Consider the following 21,880-nt stretch of genomic DNA (forward strand, 5'->3'; position numbering starts at 1 on the left):
AAGACCTTGCCAAAAGAGACCTTTCCAGCCGGCGTCATCATAAAAGCTAACTCGAAGGGATGGATGAAGAAAAGATGAGCGAGTGGTTAAGGTAAGTTTAAGTTTACGCGAAGAGGCCGGGTGGCTTTTTTCACGCAGCTCTGTCCATGTTGATATACGTATGTTTGTGATTGCACATTTGCGTACATTTTGGGAGTGAACAGAGTTGTTAGAACGCTGGTTTTTAATATATTATTAAAGTTTGACTGACCTATCTGACTGTTTTTTTGACATTCCTTTAGCGCAGTTAGATGCGGCTTACAACACCGGGCGGCTTATAGGTGGACAAAGTTTTGAAATATGCCGTTCATTGAAGGCGCAGCTTTTAACCCAGGGCGCCTTATGGTGCGGAAAATACGGTATTTGTTTTGTTTATGTTGTGTTACGATGCGGATGTTCTCCCGAAATGTGTTTGTCATTCTTGTTTGGTGTGGATTCACAGTGTGGCGCATATTTCTAACAGTGTTAAAGTTGTTTATACGGGCACCGTCAGTGTAACCTGTATCGCTGTTGGCCAAGTATGCGTTGCATTTACGTGTGTGTGCGTGCTGAAGTCGCACATATTTTGTGATCGGGCCGGCACGTTGTTGGAATGGATGAAAAGCAGACGTGACGACAGCTCGTGGAGGACGATAAACGCAGTGCCTTTAAAGCACGCCCCCAAGACTGTGGAATGCGAGAAATAATGTCTGATGAACACCTTTGTTCGATAATGAAGGTTGCCTCAGCTCAAAGCCTGAGCCCCGACATTAATGAACTAGCATGCAAGAAAAGATGTCAGGTATCTGGCTTGGGCACATCAGATTAGATCAGTGTGGTGCAAACTGAGCAGTTTAAAGTCCTGAATGGTTGCTTTATTCATTGTTATTTTATTTTCAAATGTATTAGCCTGTGGAAAAAGTTAATGTTGATATTTACCTCAGAAGGCTGCAAATAGAAAAGAGGCATTACATTTTTATTTAAATTGTATTTGATATGCCATTGATATTTTTGAATTATTATTATTATTATTTGAAACTGGATTTTGCATGTCACTATAAAGTTATATAAGCCTTGCTTGTTCAATATTTAATGCAAAACTTGTTTGGGTCCCTATTAAAAGGTTCATTTGTTCAACCTTTGTACACTTTTACATTTTGGCCCACTCTGTATTTGAGTTTGACACCCCTGCTCTAAGCGGACTGTTTGTGGGACCCCTCTGTCATCTTCTCTGATAAATCCCAAAACAATCTTGCAGCGTTCACTACTTTGTTGGCTGGAAGACTCATTGTGTCAAATTGGAAGGCAACAGCGCCTCCTAGCCACACCCACACAGGGTGGTTTCCTAAAAAATTTAAAAGGAGGTAGATCTACTGCTTGGCCCCGATTGAGACGTGGTTGATTGACGAGCCCTTTGTTTGCTTTTGTGTATTGAGGCAGTGTCTGTGGCTTTATATCAATATTTGCTTGTACTTATTTGACTGATTTTTTTCTTTATTATTTATTTGTTTTGTATTTTGGTTAACTGTTTTGTCAAAAATTAAATTTAATAAATGTTTAAAAATTCAAAATGTAAAAAAATTAAAGAGGGCACAGCAGAGATATTTTTAATTGTTTTTTTTAAACATTTGTTGATTAAATTTAGTTTTTCACAGAACACTTAACCAAAATACAATACAATACAAATCAAATAAATAAAGAATAAAAAAAATTAAAATCTGTTTTTATTATATATTTGTTTTAATTTCCATGGTTTGATTTCACATTTTGGGGACTAATGGGGATCCCTAATAGGCAAAAACAGTTTTGTTCATCTTGGCATGCAAAAGCTGCTTTTTTATGCATTCAGTGGATTGGAGTGCTCAAGTGTACCTAATGTTGTGAATCTAAGTTGAAGTTTATTTTCGACATTGTCTGCAACAAAACAAAATAGCGGTGAGGACTCCAAGATATGTATTTATGCCGTGGACATTTTCAAAAGATAAATGAAGGTGGGAAGCTGGGAAGGCCTCCAGAATGGAACATCTTGCAGACAGACACAAAAGGAGTCATAAAAGTGAGCATGGAGAACTAAATACTAAATATACATGATGTGGACTACAAGGAAGAGTTTTAAATGGAGATTAAAAATGCGGAATAAAACTCTGGAACAAAGTGGACTTACAACAACAAATATTCATGTTTTAAAGTGTTGGACAAACATCGGGTCTGCTTCAATTATAGATATAAGGCTCTTTAATTTGGCTCATAGTGTTAACATGTCATTACCATTGTTGGTATGTTGTCTATTACCATTGTTGGTTTGGTATGTTGTCTATTACCATTGTTGGTATATGGTCTATTACCATTGTTGGTATATTGTCTATTACCATTGTTGGTTTGGTATGTTGTCTATTACCATTGTTGGTATATTGTCTATTACCATTGTTGGTACGTTGTCTATTACCATTGTTGGTATGTTGTCTATTACCATTGTTGGTATGTTGTCTATTACCATTGTTGGTATATTGTCTATTACCATTGTTGGTATGTTGTCTATTACCATTGTTGGTTTGGTATGTTGTCTATTACCATTGTTGGTATATTGTCTATTACCATTGTTGGTATGTTGTCTATTACCATTGTTGGTATATTGTCTATTACCATTGTTGGTATGTTGTCTATTACCATTGTTGGTTTGGTATGTTGTCTATTACCATTGTTGGTATATTGTCTATTACCATAATTGGTATGTTGTCTATTACCATTGTTGGTATGTTGTCTATTACCATTGTTGGTTTGGTATGTTGTCTATTACTATTGTTGGTTTGGTATGTTGTGTATTACCATTGTTGGTATATTGTCTATTACCATTATAGGTATGTTGCCTATTACCATTGTTGGTATGTTGTCTATTACCATTGTTGGTATGTTGTCTATTACCATTGTTGGTACGTTGTCTATTACCATTGTTGGTATGTTGTCTATTACCATTGTTGGTACGTTGTCTATTACCATTGTTGGTATATTGTCTATTACCATTGTTGGTAGGTTGTCTATTACCATTGTTGGTATATTGTCTATTACCATTGTTGGTATATATTCTATTACCATTGTTGGTATATATTCTATTACCATTGTTGGTTTGGTATGTTGTCTATTACTATTGTTGGTATGTTGTCTATTACCATTGTTGGTATGTTGTCTATTACCATTGTTGGTATATTGCCTATTACCATTGTTGGTATGTTGTCTATTACCATTGTTGGTATATTGTCTATTACCATTGTTGGTACGTTGTCTATTACCATTGTTGGTACGTTGTCTATTACCATTGTTGGTATATTGTCTATTACCATAATTGGTATGTTGTCTATTACCATTGTTGGTACGTTGTCTATTACCATTGTTGGTATATTGCCTATTACCATTGTTGGTATATTGTCTATTACCATTGTTGGTACGTTGTCTATTACCATTGTTGATATATTGTCTATTACCATTGTTGGTACGTTGTCTATTACCAGCGATTTTCCAGATAAGAAATAAGGTAAATCAATGTGAAATGTTCCAGAGCACAAATGAAAGACATATACATGATGATTGAAATGGACAAATAAACATCACTTTTACCTTTATTGAAGACTTTTGTTGGCTAAGACAGCGATGAGCGGAGAGGGAGGAGGGGAGGGCACTTTTCCCTTCAATTCAGTAGTGTTTCTCATCTTCTTTATCAAAATGCTGGAACTTTCTTTGGGCCCACGGTGCCTTAAATTGCAGTGGTACTAAATAAAAAGACACCGAGTCATGAACACGTGCTTGCGGAGTGATACGGACGAGTTAGTTACGCACACGATCATTTGGGGGGCAAAAATCTTGGCGAGCCTTCTTTAATTATTGGCTTTGATGTGGCAACACATGCAAATGATTGTGCATCCGATTATAGATAGTAAAACAAATAAAAGAAGTCTTGTGGATTGTAAACACTAACAAAGTGTAATACACAGGGTGTCAACAAAAAGACAATATTATCTTATTGCAACTGCTTGTAATATACCGTATTTTCCGCACTATTAGCCGCACCTAAAAAACACAAATTTACTCAAAAGCTGACAGTGCGGCTTTTAACCCGGTGCGCTTTATATATGGATTAATATTAAGATTCATTTTCATAAAGTTTCGGTCTCGCAACTACGGTAAACAGCCGCCATCTTTTTTCCCCGTAGAAGAGGAAGTGCTTCTTCTTCTACGCAAGCAACCGCCAAGGTAAGCACCCGCCCCCATAGAACAGGAAGCGCTTCTTCTTCTACTGTAAGCAACCACCCGCCCGCGTAGAAGAAGAAAAAGCGCGCGGATATTACGTTTCATTTCCTTTGTGTGTTTACATCTGTAAAGACCACAAAATGGCTCCTACTAAGCGACAGGTTTCTGGTTCATGAAAAGACGCAATCTCTCCATCCGCACACGGACTACTATTTCACAGCAACTGCCTAAAGACTTTCAAGAAAAGCTGGCTACTTTCCGTGCATATTGTAAAAAAGGGTTGGAATTGGGGGTTAAATCACCAAAATGATTCCCGGGCGCAGCCACCGCTGCTGCCCACTGCTACCCTCACCTCCCAGGGGGTGATCAAGGGTGATGGGTCAAATGCAGAGAATAATTTCGCCACACCTAGTGTGTGTGTGACAATCATTGGTACTTTAACTTTAACTTTAACTTTAAAAAGATCCGGCCAGAGAACATTATCAACATGGACGAGGTTCCACTGACTTTTGATATTCCTGTGAACCGCACTGTGGATACAACGGGAGCACGTACGGTGAATATTCGCACCACAGGGAATGAGAAGTCATCCTTCACTGTGGTTCTAGCTTGCCATGCTAATGGCCAGAAACTTCCACCCATGGTGATATTCAAAAGGAAGACCTTGCCAAAAGAGACCTTTCCAGCCGGCGTCATCATAAAAGCTAACTCGAAGGGATGGATGAAGAAAAGATGAGCGAGTGGTTAAGGTAAGTTTAAGTTTACGCGAAGAGGCCGGGTGGCTTTTTTCACGCAGCTCCGTCCATGTTGATATACGACTCCATGCGCGCCCACATCACGCTGGTTTTTAATATATTATTAAAGTTTGACTGACCTATCTGACTGTTTTTTTGACATTCCTTTAGCGCAGTTAGATGCGGCTTATAACACGGGGCGGCTTATAGGTGGACAAAGTTTTGAAATATGCCGTTCATTGAAGGCGCGGCTTATAACCCAGGGCGCCTTATGGTGCGGAAAATACGGTATTGGTGTTGAACAAGTTGTCAACCTGACTTTGGCACCGACCAAATCCCGCCTGTTCTCTTCCAGGATTCACGGAAAATACTTGGATCACTCCAGCGGCACCGAGAGCAGACTTAGCCAAACTACCTCTAGGTAATGTTGCAAGTTTCAATGTCAACCAAGAAATTGACTCAAAGAAACGGTGCAATGTAAGTTAAGTAAGGCTCCACTATTCAAAAAAAGGCGCTCACTTGATGCTAATGTGCGTCAGCTTTGCTACTGGCATGCTAGTGATTATCATTAGCGATTTTACATCAACAACTCCAAATGTGTTAATGAAAACTACAACTAAGGTACATTTTGAAATTAAACAGCTGCTGCGTAACAATACTTACAGTATTAACACTTTTTAGGGTGCAGCAAAAAAAACACTATAAATTAGGGTAGTTCCGATACGAATATTTGTGTCTGCTTGTAAGTACTCTGTGTGTGTGTGCGCTGCTGCCCAACATGCTCCTCTGATCGTAAAACCAGCACTGTCACGGCGTTGGGGCGGGAGACCAGTACTTTATAGAGGCGGTATAGCAGGCCCGGCCCTAACCAATCTGGCGCCCTAGGCAAGATTTTAGGTGGCGCCCCCCCACATCGGCAGTGAAGTGTATATACTCACAAGAAACCGAATAGCTTTGTCTTTGACCTTTTTTTTACTTAAAGAAAGCAAATTAACAATCAGAATAGTTAACAAGATAAAACAAATATGAATAAATAAATGAATGCAAAAAATAAAAAATGAATATATGAAATACAATATTTTTTACATACATATTGCTTAATTACCATTAATGATGTGCACTTTAACAACTAGGCTTACAACTATACCTAATATATAAAGGGGTGGAAAAGTGACTATTACCTGCAGGGCAAACATTAGCTAACCAGAAGGCAATAACAATGTAAACAAAAAACACCTGCTTAAAAGATCTAATACAAATGTCCCTGAGGAATGTAAGGTGGGAGTACTGTAATTACCTAACGTTACATTATTATTTTCCATAACAATTTAGCCCCCTCCACAATATTAACCCGACGTTAAAACAGAACTAGCTACTTATTGATTAGCAATTGCCGAATCATGTAACATTAGCTTAATGCTAAAAAGCCAGGTTACTATCACATTCTGTAACGGACAAATAATTTCATGTAGGCTAACGTTACCTACCTGCTACCTCTGTCTTTTTCTCGTTTCTACTCTTCTTTTCTCTTTTTTCTTCCCTGGGCACCTGACAGTTTTGGCCGTTTTGACATCTTGTGTTGATTTTTTGATGTGGTGACGTCCAAAAAGAGTCATGATACGGGAAGGGAGGGGGCGCACCGTGCGGGGGGGGCGTAATATTGTAACAAATAATATTTCTATTATATAGGCTTTACTTTGCATTTTAATTAACGTGGGATTACTTTTTGTATTTAGAAATAATAGTACCAACTTTTTTTTTTTTTTCTCCAACATTTGTGGCACTGGCGTGGCGCCCCCTGATGGACAACGCCCTTAGCATTTGCCTATACGGCCTATGCCACGGGCCGGCCCTGCGGTATAGTACCGAATATGATTCATTAGTATTGCGGTACTATACTAGTACCGTATTTTCCGCACCATTAGCCGCACCTAAAAACCACAAATTTACTCAAAAGCTGACAGTGCGGCTTTTAACCCGGTGCGCTTTATATATGGATAAATATTAAGATTCATTTTCATAAAGTTTCGATCTCGCAACTTCGGTAAACAGCCGCCATCTTTTTTCCCGGTAGAACAGGAAGCGCTTCTTCTTCTACGCAAGCAACCGCCAAGGTAAGCACCCGCCCCCATAGAACAGGAAGCGCTTCTTCTTCTACTGTAAGCAACCACCCGCCCGCGTAGAAGAAGAAAAAGCGCGCGGATATCACCGTACGTTTCATTTCCTTTGTGTGTTTACATCTGTAAAGACCACAAAATGGCTCCTACTAAGCGTCAGGGATCCGGTTCATGAAAAGACGCAATCTCTCCATCCGCACACGGATTACCGGTACTATTTCACAGCAACTGATATTCCTGTGAACCGCACTGGATACAACGGGAGCACGTACGGTGAATATTCGCACCACAGGGAATGAGAAGTCCTCCTTCACTGTGGTTCTAGCTTGCCATGCTAATGGCCAGAAACTTCCACCCATGGTGATATTCAAAAGGAAGACCTTGCCAAAAGAGACCTTTCCAGCCGGCGTCATCATAAAAGCTAACTCGAAGGGATGGATGGATGAAGAAAAGATGAGCGAGTGGTTAAGGTAAGTTTACGCGAAGAGGCCGGGTGGCTTTTTTCACGCAGCTCCGTCCATGTTGATATACGACTCCATGCGCGCCCACATCACGCTGGTTTTTAATATATTATTAAAGTTTGACTGACCTATCTGACTGTTTTTTTGACATTCCCTTTAGCGTAGTTAGATGCGGCTTATAACACGGGGCGGCTTATAGGTGGACAAAGTTTTGAAATATGCCGTTCATTGAAGGCGCGGCTTATAACCCAGGGCGCCTTATGGTGCGGAAAATACGGTAATTGTTAAAAGTTCTGGTCGGACGGGTTTTCACAAGACACGTTTCCGGTGTTGTGTGTTAAAAACAAACGAAGCTGCAATATTTCATTCAAAAACATCCGAATTCATATTTTGACGTGGAAATGAATGTTTAAAAACACTCAAAAGACACGAATGGATTCATAACTATAAAGTTGTCGGGTTTTACCGTGTTTTTGTTGACACCCGTGACAGAGTTAATAGAGGAAGTCAGCTGGAATTGGGACACTTCCATTGGAAGGTGACTTCTTCAGAGTGCAGAGTTTATTGCGGGCATAAAAGAAGTAGAGTAGAACAATAATTCTCAAGTCTACATTCATGCATGCTGTGGTTAGGAAGTAGCATGTACCAACAAGTCAGCGGTGATGTTGACTAGTAGCTAAACATCGACTCAATGAACAGACAATGGCTGTGACCGTCCCAGGTGCAACATTCCATGCTAACCAAAAAAGCCCATCACCAAAACCGCTGGAGAACAGACATGCAAGGAGAGAATTCCAACACTGAGCCAGCCTCACACTGGCTATACACAGTAGTTCCATGCAGTTAGGCTACATGGACTTACTCATGCCGGTAGATAGCAGTGAGCCTCATTCACACACACCACTATTTATGTCACACCATTGTAAACAGTGCACCTATATTGCAGAGTTTGTGAACTCTTTCATGGCTTAGTTCAGCAAACTCTGGAATAAGATAAGCAATCAAAAGGAAAGGTTTACAACAGCAACACCTGCAAAAGAGGAGAACTTCCAGACAGCGCTGTCTCAAATAGAAGTGTCCAGCCTTTTGTCCATACAAGAGTGTGGAAACACACACAAAAAAAAACCCAAGACCAGCCTTTTGTTTCTTCAAGCCCATGCACCATCAACACACACTTCTCCATGACGCACCACCACTACTACACTAAAGTACAACAGTGCATGCAACAAACTACGCTGGGATTGGTCGTCACTGGCATGCATGAGTCGAGTAGAAACACAACCGGCTGAAAGCAATGCAAGGACAAGTCAGTTCAAGTGACTCGGTCGGGATCTGTTCAGCTTGCTGATTGGCTGAAGGCGGAGCAGGTGGAGGATGTACCGGTGATGCAGGCAGCGGTCTTCTTCACACACACACACACCCAAGAAAAGGGGGGGAAAGCCAGCATCGTCCACCATGCAAGAACCACACACACACACACACACACACACACACACACACACACACACACACACACACACACACACACACACACACACACACACACAGAGAGAGAGAGGGAATCAACAGTCAGCCCATGCACAGCTGTGGTCCTAGGGTGACCTGGGTCTACAGGTCCAATCAGATAAGGCTGCCTTACGTCAGCACATGCTTCAGTTCCAAATAAAAACACACTTCAGGAGAATCACAAAAGGTAAGAATTAGGCCTGGGCCGATACATTTTGCTCGATGATAGATTGACCTACAAATGAATAAATAAAGGATATGATTGCCATTATTTTTATGGGACAAAGTTAACCACTGATGTAATAATAATAATGCATGTATATCCTTTTAAATACAATAAACTGGTATTTTTCGTGTGTTTTGACCAGAGGTGGGTAGAGTAGCCAGGAATTGTACTCAAGTAAGAGTACTGTTACTTTAGAGATTTATTACTCAAGTAAAAGTAAGGAGTAGTCACCCAAATATTTACTTGAGTAAAAGTAAAAAGTATGTTGTAAAAAAACTACTCAAGTACTGAGTAACTGATGAGTAACATACACACACATATCATATATATATATATATATATATATATATATATATATATATATATATATATATATATATATATATATATATATATATATATATATATATATACACACACACACACACACACACATATATACATATATATATACACACACATATATATATATATACAGTCAAGAAAATAAGTATTTGAACACCCTGCTATTTTGCAAGTTCTCCCACTTAGAAATCATGGAGGGGTCTGGAATTTTCACGGTAGGTGCATGTCCACTGTATGAGAGATAACCTAAAAAGAAAAATCCAGAAATCACAATATATGATTTTTTAACAATTTATTCGTGTGATACAGCTGAAAATAAGTATTTGAACACCTGTCTATCAGCTAGAATTCTGACCCTCAAAGACCTGTTAGTCCGCCTTTAAAAGTCCTCCTCCACTCCACTGTATTATCCTGAATCAGATGCACCTGTGTGAGGTCGTTAGCTGCATAAATACACCTGTCCACCCCATACAATCAGTAAGACCCAAACATTCGGCATGGCTAAGAGCAAAGAGCTGTCCAAAGACACCAGAGACAAAATTGTACAACTCCACACGGATGGAAAGGGCTACGGAGAAATTGCCAAGCAGCTTGGTGAAAAAAGGTCTACTGTTGGAGCAATCATTAGAAAATGGAAGAAGCTAAACATGACGGTCAATCTCAATCGGAGTGGAGCCCCATGCAAGATATCGCCTCGTGGGGTCTCAATGATGCTAAGAAAGGTGAGGAATCAGCCCAGGACTACACGGCAGGACTTGGTCAATGACCTGAAAAGAGCTGGGACCACTGTTTCCATGGTCACTGTTGGTAATACACTAAGACGTCATGCTTTGAAATCATGCATGGCACGGAAGGTTCCCCTGCTTAAAGCAGCACATGTTAAGGCCCGTCTTAAGTTTGCCAATGACCATTTGGATGATCCACAGGAGTCATGGGAGAAAGTTTTGTGGACAGATGAGACCAAAATTGACCTTTTTGGTCATAATTCCACTGTGCGTGTTTGGAGGAAGAAGAATGATGCGTAGCATCCCAAGAACACCATCCCTACTGTGAAGCATGGGGGTGGTAGCATCATGCTTTGGGGCTGTTTTTCTGCTCATGGGACAGGACGACTGTACTGTATTAAGGAGAGATTGACTGCAGCCATGTATTGTGAGATTTTGGCCAAAAACCTCCTTCCCTCAGTCAGGTCATTGAAGATGAGTCATGGCTGGATCTTCCAACATGACAATGACCCAAAGCACACAGCCAGGAAAACCAAGAAGTGGCTTTGTAAGAACCATATCAAGGTTCTGGAGTGGCCTAGCCAGTCTCCAGACCTAAATCCAATTGAAAATCTTTGGAGGGAGCTGAAAGTCTGTGTTACTCAGCGACAGCCCAGAAACCTGACTGATCTAGAGAAGATCTGTGTGGAGGAGTGGGCCAAAATCCCTCCTGCAGTCTGTGCAAACCTGGTGAAGAACTACAGGAAACGTTTGACCTCTGTAATTGCAAACAAAGGCTACTCTACCAAATATTAATGTTGGTGTTCAAATACTTATTTTCAGCTGTATCACACAAATAAATTGTTAAAAAATTATAGATTAAGATTTCTGGATTTTTCTTTTTAGGTTATCTCTCATCCAGTGGACATGCACCTACCATGAAAATTTCAGACCCCTCCATGATTTCTAAGTGGGAGAACTTGCAAAGTAGCAGGGTGTTCAAATACTTATTTTCTTGACTGTATATATATACACACATATATATATATATATATGTATACATACATTGATATATACAGTATATAATTTATATTTATTTTTTTTGCCGTTTTTGTTTACATGTTAAAGGTGTTTTAATGAATATACATGCATGTTTAACACATATAGATTCCTTTCTTTCATGAAGACAAGAATATAAGTTGGTGTACTACCTGATTCTGATGACTTGCATTGATTGTAATCAGACAGTAGTGATGATAACGTCCACGTTTTCAAATGGAGGAGAAAAAAAGTTCCTCCTTTCTGTCTAATACCACATGAAAGTGGTTGGTTTTTGGCATCTTATATGTCCAGCTTCCATATTCGTTTTTATACACTTTACAAGAAATACATTGGCGGCAAACTCCGTAGCTTGCTAGCTTGTTTGCGCTGGCTTTCGGAGACTCTTATTTGGAAAGCGCAGGCGCGATGGAGCAGCACTTTTATTGTGAAGACAGGAACTGTGCAGTCAGTCTTTAGGCTTTTGACGGGGTGTACGGTTGAAATAAAAAATTGTCTTTTTTCCTTCACACTTTTGATTGATTGATTGGAACTTGTATTAGTAGACTGCACAGTACAGTACATATTTCGTACAATTGACCACTAAATGGTAACACCCCAATAAGTTTTTCAACTTGTTTAAGTCAGGTCATGTGACCCCTGGCTCTGTTTGATTGGTCCAACGTCACCAGTGACTGCATCTGATTGGTGGAACGGAGTGAACGTCACCAGTGACTGTATTTGTTGAAACGCAGGCACTATGAAGGTCTGTCTGACAGACCAAAACAAACAAAGCGTGCATTAACAGATGGATAAAAATTAGTAGCGAGTAGCGAGCTGAATGTAGATAAAAGTAGCGGAGTAAAAGTAGCGTTTCTTCTCTATAAATATACTCAAGTAAAAGTAAAAGTATGTTGCATTAAAACTACTCTTAGAAGTACAATTTATCCCAAAAGTTACTCAAGTAGATGTAACGGAGTAAATGTAGCGCGTTACTACCCACCTCTGGTTTTGACATTGTAATTGGAGTGAAAATGTGAAATAAAACAATAAAATGTACTTTTTCTTGCACTTAAACAAAATGATAACCAAAAGCAATCAAATATATACACAATCATAACAATAAATAAAATGGCTATATCAAGTATTGTCAAACAAAGTTGCACTTCAATACTGAACATGCAGGCTGAGGTGGAAGTAAACTAAAGTGCAAAGTAACAATAGAAATACTACACTTTAAAGCAGAGCTGGGCAAAATACAGTCCGCGGGCCACATGTGGCCCATTATGACTTTCAATGCGGCCCGCCGGACTTTGTACATCATTATAATAGACCTTTAACATCACAAGTGTACCGGATTTGCCATTATGATGTGCAGTGATGTTTTTAAATGAGCGTAAGTCTTGAACTATAGAAAGTATTTCAATGGTTGAAATCTGCACTTTTGAGTGTTCTAGGAGTTATTGCGGTAATCTATGTCACAGCAGGGTTTGTTTTCAGAGCAGCCAGCCCCAAACGCCTGTGTCAGAAACAGACGCGGAAGCAGATTTTTGCAACTAATTTATGCTTAAAAGTGATACTATATCATATTGTAGGTGTTTATTACACTTTGCATTCATATTTTGCTGTTTGTTACATTTTTGTTGTGTTTTGCTTGATTGTAAAAGATACACAACTATGGAGGAGCTGGTCTGAGAAGTAAAAGATGTTCATATGTTGTTAATATTTAGTGTTTTATTGATCATAGTTAATTGTGTAAATCTCCCTGTCTTTATTTTCATGTACATTTTAGGTGTCCCATTCAGTAAAAAACTGTAAAATTCCATTCTGTTTTTTTGAGGTGTTCTGTCATAACTCTTTTAGAACTCTATGGGACATGACTTTGATATTAGTGTTCCTGGACAAAACACACATACCGTATTTTCCGCACTATTAGCCGCACCTAAAAACCACAAATTTACTCAAAAGCTGACAATGCGCCTTATAACCCGGTGCGCTTTATATATGGATTAATATTAAGATTCATTTTCATAAAGTTTAGGTCTCGCAACTACGGTAAACAGCCGCCAATCTTTTTTCCCCGTAGAAGAGGAAGCGCATCTTCTTCTACGCAAGCAACCGCCAAGGTAAGCACCCGCCCCCGTAGAACAGGAAGCGCTTCTTCTTCTACTGTAAGCAACCACCCGCCCGCGTAGAAGAAGAAGAAGCGCGCGGATATTACGTTTCATTTCCTTTGTGTGTTTACATCTGTAAAGACCACAAAATGGCTCCTACTAAGCGACAGGTTTCCGGTTCATGAAAAGACGCAATCTCTCCATCCGCACACGGACTACTATTTCACAGCAACTGCCTAAAGACTTTCAAGAAAAGCTGGCTACTTTCCGTGCATATTGTAAAAACAAGATAGCTGAAAAAAAGATCCGGCCAGAGAACATTATCAACATGGACGAGGTTCCACTGACTTTTGATATTCCTGTGAACCGCACTGTGGATACAACGGGAGCACGTACGGTGAATATTCGCACCACAGGGAATGAGAAGTCATCCTTCACTGTGGTTCTAGCTTGCCATGCTAATGGCCAGAAACTTCCACCCATGGTGATATTCAAAAGGAAGACCTTGCCAAAAGAGACCTTTCCAGCCGGCGTCATCATAAAAGCTAACTCGAAGGGATGGATGGATGAAGAAAAGATGAGCGAGTGGTTAAGGTAAGTTTACGCGAAGAGGCCGGGTGGCTTTTTTCACGCAGCTCCGTCCATGTTGATATACGACTCCATGCGCGCCCACATCGCGCTGGTTTTTAATATATTATTAAAGTTTGACTGACCTATCTGACTGTTTTTTTGACATTCCTTTAGCGCAGTTAGATGCGGCTTATAACACGGGGCGGCTTATAGGTGGACAAAGGTTTGAAATATGCCGTTCATTGAAGGCGCGGCTTATAACCCAGGGCGGCTTATGGTGCGGAAAATACGGTATTTAGTATTTAGTTATATCTATTTAGTATTTTAGTATGGGTTGTCCCCATACCAATATGTTGGTACTGGTACCAAAATGTATTTTGATACTTTTCTAAATAAAGGGGACCACAAAAAAATGTCATTCTTGTTTTTATTTGAACCAAAAATAGGGTACATGAAACATATGTTTATTATTGTCATTTAGTCCTTAAATAAAATGTTGAACATACTAGACAACTTGTCTTTTAGTAGTAAGTAAACAAACAAAGACTCCTAATTAGTCTGCAGTAACATATTGTGTCATTTATTTCATTATGAGGGACAAAGTGTAAAAAAGTATTATTAATCTATTTGTTCATTTACTGTTAATGTCTTGGAGGGGCACAAACTGGTTCATTTTTATAGAGGCGGTATAGTACCGAATTTGATTCATTAGACTTAGACTTCCTTTTATTATTTTGCATATACATCCAGGTTTATGTATGTATGTTATATTCTTTCTTTCTTTAGTTTATTTGGAACATGAACACACTTACATCATAATACATCACACAATTTCATATCATTTCATTTTACATCATGCCCGAAAAGGAGTAGGAAGAAGCAAAGCTTATTTAATCTTACCCCTTTCCCACTTCAAGCGTTTACAAATATATAGAATCATTTACTGACCTTTTTATATAATAAAATAACATCTATGAATTAGTATACAACAGTTTTGTAATATGTAATTAATTAATTAATTCAGTCATTATTAACATACTGAGATGAAGAATATCTTATTTTCAATAAGGTTGAAAGTATTTCTCATAATTCTTCTTTTTTGTACTCTGTAAGCACTATTATTTTGAACAACCTCTTAAACTGGATCATATCAGTACAATTTTTAACTTCTTTACTTAATCCATTCCATCATTTAATTCCACATACTGATATGTTAAAAGTTTTAAGTGTTGTACGTGCATATAAATGTTTTAAATGATTTTTTCCTCTAAGGTTATATTTCTCCTCTTTAGTTGAGAAGAATTGTTGTACATTCTTTGGTAGCAGGTTTTAGTTTGCTTTGTACATCATTTTAGCTGTTTGCAATTTTACCAAATCACCAAACTTTAATATTTCTGACTTAATAAATAAATGTTCTCTATATCCAACATGATGTATTATTCTAACTGATCTTTTTTGTAACACGGTTAGCGAATGTAGCGCACATTTGTAGTTATTTCCCCATATTTCTGCACAATAACTCAGATATGGTAACACTAGCGAGCAGTAGAGAATATGTAGTGATTTTTGGCCCAGGACATATTTTGCTTTATTCATTATTGAAATGTTTTTTGCCACCTTATGTTGTATGTTTTGTATATGAGATTTCCAGTTCATTTGATCATCTATTAATACTCCCAAAAATCTAGTTTCTTTTACCCTTTCTATGTCTACTTCGTCTATTTGTATTTGTGTATGATGCTCTTTTCTACTATTACCAAATAGCATTATTTTAGTTTTACTGAGATTCAAAGATAGTCTGTTTTTGTCAAACCATCTTTTTAATGTGTTCATTTCTTCTGTTATTTGTATTATCTTCTGTGTGCTCTCTCCTGAACAGAAAGCAGTTGTGTCGTCTGCAAATAAAACCAATATTGTAATTATATTGTCTTTATAATCCAGCCAGTTAATCCATTTTTGGGGGGGAATTGAGGGGATTATTATGATGCGTTCAAGAAGCTGTTACTGAACCTCCAGGTTCTGCTACGGAGGCTGCGGAACCTCTTTCTAGAGTCCAGCAGTGAAAAATGAGTATCGCGGTACCATACTAGTACCGGCATACCGTACAACCCTAGTACAAACGCATGGAGCTGCGAATGCTCTTGAAGCAGGTGATTTATCGACGCCGGAAAACATAGCGACTGGAATTTTCATTGATTGGTGAATTGAAAAGGGAATATCGGCCCAGGCCTAGTAAGATTGAGGACTTCCGTAAAGTGAACATGCTGTGATTCCTAGCATGCTGCCGTTGCACCAGGAGCCAGGAGCTCGTCAGAAGCACTGAGCTGCAACATCAGAAGACGGTACACTTGGGGAGAGCATCCCACAGCAATCTACCATGCATTATCCCTTCACTGCATTCCCCTCGTGCCAACCACAAAGACATCCTTCCAACAGTGGGGGGGAAGGTTGTATCCATGTGGCCACGCGAACAAAGCAGAAGAGGGAACAGTTTCAAGAGGGGAAAAAACTGCTGCAGAGGAAAAGTACCCCAGCATGCCTTATGTCACGTGTTCTTGCACCCCCAATCATTCTCACCACAAAAGAAGGAAACATACTCTGAGACATTAAAAGAGGTATTACAGAGAACCAGGCAGTGGGATACTAATGGGCGGCATCACGCTAGCTGTGGTTCTGCAGAGTTAAGATGGCAGCAGAGAGGACAGAAGAGTGCAGAGTGGACACAGACAGGAAATTACCTCAATCTTACGACCTTCCACCAAAGTGCCATGGAGCTTTTCCCTGGCTCTCTCTGCCTCCGCGCTGGTGTCAAACGTCACAAAGCCAAAACCCTGCGGCACACGGCACAGGTCAGGGAGGCGTGGCCCACGTGCACCCTCATACTAAGCAGGGGTGTCCACACTCTGTCTACTTTTCAACTGACCAAGTGGAGGATCATTCATAAAAATCTTTTATTTGGATTTATTTATGAAAGAACATGTTTCATGATAATACAAGCTTGTTTAACATTCCTTTCTTTCATGAAGACAAGAATATAAGTTGGTGTCCCCATACCAATATTATGGTACCTGTGATACTTTTCTAAATAAAAGGGGACCACAAAATGGCATTATTGTCTTTATTTGAACAAAAATGTTAGTGTACATGAAACATATGTTTATTATTGTCATTTAGTCCTTAAATAAAATACTAGACAACTTGTCTTTTAGTAGTAAGTAAACAAACAAAGACTCCTAATTAGTCTGCTGACATATGCAGTAACATATTGTGTCATTTATACACCTATTATTTTCTACACATTATGAGGGACAAACTGTAAAAATAGATTATTAATCCACTTGTTCATTTACTGTTAATATCTGCTTATTTTCTGTTTGAACATGTTCTATCTACACTTCTGTTAAAATGTAATAATCACTTATTCTTCTCTTCTTTGATACTTGACATTAGTTTTGGATGATACCACACATTTAGGTATGGATCCGATACCAAGTAGTTACAGGATCATACATTGGTCATATTCAAAGTCCTCATGTGTCCAGGGACATATTTCAAAAAGGAAAAAAGACTTTGTGATGCTAAAAAATATGGATGTAATCATAGTAGTATCGACTAGATACGCTCTTGTACTTGGTATCATTACAGTGGATGTCAGGTGTAGATCCACCCATGGCATTTGTTTACATTGTGACGCCGGTGAGCTATTGTATCCTCCTAATGAAGCATGTTTAGCTATTCCTCCTCCTGCAGTGATAATGGTACTTGTAAGAAACGTACTTTATTTGTCGCCATGGAGACGAGGATTGTTAGCTGCTAACTAGCTAGCCATGTCTTAAAGCAGCTCTTCCTGAGGGTGTTTCAGTGTTATAACTTCACCTTTATCTTGACTTTTTACACCATTCTCCCTTTTCTGTCTACACACTGTGTCTGCTTGTAAGTACTCTGTGTGTGTGCGCTGCCCAACATGCTCCTCTGCTCGTAAAACCAGCAATGTCACCACGTGACGACGCGCCGTCATTCCCGTTAAAAATAAATAAATATGGGGAACTGGTACTTTTCAAACAGAGTATAGTAGCGTTTTTGATTCATTAGTACTGCAATACTATACTAGTACCGGCATACTGTACAACCCTAGTGTATTAGCTGATAGTGATGACTTGCATTGATTGGAATCAGACAGCAGTGATGATAACGTCCACATTTTCAAATGCTGCCCATACTCCTTTTTATACACTTTACAAGAAATACATTGGCGGCAAACTCCGTAGCTTGCTAGCTTGTGAGCGCTAGCCTTCTAAAACTCATATTTTGTTCGCGCAGGCAGGATGGAGCAGGGCTTTTATTGTGAAGACAGGAAATGTGCAGTCGGTCTTTAGAGTTTTGACGGCAGGTACGGTTGAAATAAAAAGTGTTTCTGGCCTTCCTGTCGGTCATTTTTTCTTAATAATGATCTGGCAGCAGCCAGCGTCATCTCACAAGACCCTCGGGTGGCGTGAATGTCAGTCACATGACCAAAGTCGCATCCTGGTGAAGATTGATTAGTTTTAGGTCTACTTTTTTACCCTCCACCATCCACCTAATGGCCACCCCTGCTTTAAATCCATTCAAGGCCTTTCTTTCTGAAAAGGTTTAGAGGAAAATAAACATTGCAGTGTTGAGAGCAGGTGGGTTGACTTACCTTTGATCCCCTCTCATTGAAAATAATTTCTACATCCAGAATCTTGCCATATTGCTGCAAAGTAAGCAAAAACAACAACAACCGAGGTGTAGTTTATAACTTCCTCACACAAGGGGTCAGTATTGTACAACATACACAGTCAAAATATCACACATTTCCAGATCCATACCCCAAACATCTGCCTTAAATCAGGGTCACGGAAGCGGAAGGGGATGTTTGAAACGTGGAGGCGTTTGGGGGCCCCTTTGGCATCTGGTGAGTCGGCTCCGGAACCGGCCGAGGTTCCCCCGGTCACGCACTGCAAGCCCACCTCTCCCTGGGATGTCTCCTCAGGCTTGGCCTGTGGTGGTGGACGGAACAAGAAGAGGGACTGAAGAATTGCAGTAGTACCGTATTTTCCGCACTATAAGGCGCACCTAAAAACCACAAATTTTCTCAAAAGCTGACAGTGCGCCTTATAACCCGGTGCGCTTTATATATGGATTAATATTAAGATTCATTTTCATAAAGTTTCGGTCTCGCAACTACGGTAAACAGCCGCCATCTTTTTTCCCCGTAGAAGAGGAAGTGCTTCTTCTTCTACGCAAGCAACCGCCAAGGTAAGCACCCGCCCCCATAGAACAGGAAGCGCTTCTTCTTCTACTGTAAGCAACCACCCGCCCGCGTAGAAGAAGAAAAAGCGCGCGGATATTACCGTACGTTTCATTTCCTTTGTGTGTTTACATCTGTAAAGACCACAAAATGGCTCCTACTAAGCGACAGGGATCCGGTTCATGAAAAGACGCAATTTCTCCATCCGCACACGGACTACTATTTCACAGCAACTGCCTAAAGACTTTCAAGAAAAGCTGGCTACTTTCCGTGCATATTGTAAAAACAAGATAGCTGAAAAAAAGATCCGGCCAGAGAACATTATCAACATGGACGAGGTTCCACTGACTTTTGATATTCCTGTGAACCGCACTGTGGATACAACGGGAGCACGTACGGTGAATATTCGCACCACAGGGAATGAGAAGTCATCCTTCACTGTGGTTCTAGCTTGCCATGCTAATGGCCAGAAACTTCCACCCATGGTGATATTCAAAAGGAAGACCTTGCCAAAAGAGACCTTTCCAGCCGGCGTCATCATAAAAGCTAACTCGAAGGGATGGATGAAGAAAAGATGAGCGAGTGGTTAAGGTAAGTTTACGCGAAGAGGCCGTTGATATACGACTCCATGCGCGCCCACATCACGCTGGTTTTTAATATATTATTAAAGTTTGACTGACCTATCTGACTGTTTTTTGACATTCCTTTAGCGCAGTTAGATGCGGCTTACAACACGGGGCGGCTTATAGGTGGACAAAGTTTTGAAATATGCCGTTCATTGAAGGCGCGGCTTATAACCCAGGGCGCCTTATGGTGCGGAAAATACGGTAACTACAATGGCAAGTAGAGTCAAGCAATGCTAACAACACAGCTGTACTCTCTCTAGACACACATTTAAATGGTTGGCATAACATACTGCAACACAACCACCATGTTTGAAATCATTTTAACAAACATACTTCTACATCGCCTGGAGACTAAATCCAGCCAGGGAAGTTCAGTTAAAAACTCGGGTGACAAACATTTTTGAAGCAAGTGCTGTGGTTGTACAGAAGAACTTGGACCACTGTGGCAGATCCCTGCACTAGCATATACATCACTGAGGCCTTCCTTGAGGCACCCCTTTAAGTCCTCTCCTTTTTGGCAGTTCTACAAAAGCCAAAAGCAGTGAAGTTGTCACGTTGTGTAAATGGTAAATAAAAAGAGAATACAACAAATCCTTTTCAACTTATATTCAATTGAATAGACTGCAAAGACAAGATATTTCACGTTCGAACTGAGAAACGTCCTTTTTTTTTTGCAAATAACCGTTAACTTACAATTTAATGGCAGCAACACATTGCGAAGCCGGCAGTGTCTCTGGGCACTTACAGATGTAGCGACCAACTGTAGCTACAAACAGTTGTTTTCTGAAGTGTTCCTGAGCCCATGTGGTGATATCCTTTACACACTGATGTGGCTTTTTGATGCAGTACCGCCTGAGGGATGGAAAGTCAAGGCCTTGCCACTTACGTGCAGTGATTTCTCCAGATTCTCTGAACCTTTTGATGATATTACGGAGCGCAGATGGTGAAATCCCTAAATTCCTTGCAGTAGCTGCTTGAGAAATGTTGTTCTTAAACAATTTGCTCAGGCATTTGTTGACAAAGTGGTGACCCTCGCCCCGTCCTTGTTTGTGAATGACTGAGCATTTCATGGAAGCTGCTTTTATAGCCAATCATGGCACCCACTTGTTCCCAATTAGCCTGTTCACCTGTGGGATGTTCCAAATAAGTTTTTGACGAGCATTCCTCAACTTTCTCACTCTTTTTTGCCACTTGTGCCAGCTTTTTTGAAACATGTTGCAAGCATCAAATTCCAAATGAGCTAATATTTGCAAAAAAGAAGAACGTTTCTCAGTGTGAACATGAAATATCTTGTCTTTGCAGTCTATTCAATTGAATATAAGTTGAAAAGGATTTGTTGTATTCTCTTTTTATTTACCATTTACACAACGTGACAACTTCACTGCTTTTGGCTTTTGTAGTTGGGCTTCAGTAGCAAAATAGTTGGGTTTCAGTGACTTGTTTCTGAAACTACAAATCCATTTTGATGCAGACAGAGGACTTGGCAGCATACTCAGCCATTATTTGGCCAGACTGCAGTAGGAAAATGAAATGTTCCTTGGAGGTTTGTTTGGAATTGTGGCGATTGTAACTAGCAGCAAAACCTTGGACAGGACACAGTGCTCACATTGTTGTTGGTGGTGTCTCCGTTAGCCTACCTCAGCTGTGCCTTGACCCCCGGCACCAAACATGGTCACAGGGATGAAGTCTGTCCCCGCTATCCCGTTCTGGGGAGGCGGTGGAGGAGGGAACGCTGCGAAAGGCTGGGCCACCAAAGCATCCTGTGCTCCTGTTGAATCCTGAGACCCCTGCAGGACAGATTGAAAGAAAGTCGATGGTTAACGCACGTGTCCATTTTGTTTTAATAGTGCAGAAGTAGAACATGCTACACATCTCAATCTTCCTTCTGCTAATAGACCCCGCCAGCTACA

The 21,880-nt window shown here is 40.1% G+C and overlaps 1 protein-coding gene across 9 annotated transcripts in view; it reads right to left on the bottom strand.

The window, feature by feature from the left end:
* The window catches only part of LOC133615351 (RNA binding protein fox-1 homolog 2-like), a 153,099-nt gene that overhangs the window by 58,122 nt on the left and 73,097 nt on the right, over window positions 1–21,880 (bottom strand). For all 9 annotated transcript variants that reach the window (XR_012051097.1, XR_012051095.1, XR_009816705.2 and 6 more), the window contains 4 exons: window positions 21,608–21,757; window positions 18,923–19,093; window positions 18,754–18,807; window positions 16,814–16,906 (listed from right to left, as the gene is read on the bottom strand). Coding sequence is in view for 5 of the 9 variants with exons in the window: in XM_061973885.2 (XP_061829869.1) it covers window positions 16,814–16,906; window positions 18,754–18,807; window positions 18,923–19,093; window positions 21,608–21,757 (468 nt within the window). In the remaining 4 variants the exon portion in view is untranslated. The remainder of the gene's footprint in view (window positions 1–16,813; window positions 16,907–18,753; window positions 18,808–18,922; window positions 19,094–21,607; window positions 21,758–21,880) is intronic.

The sequence above is a fragment of the Nerophis lumbriciformis genome, linkage group LG22, assembly GCF_033978685.3.
Source record: "Nerophis lumbriciformis linkage group LG22, RoL_Nlum_v2.1, whole genome shotgun sequence".
Taxonomy (NCBI): Eukaryota; Metazoa; Chordata; class Actinopteri; order Syngnathiformes; family Syngnathidae; genus Nerophis; species Nerophis lumbriciformis.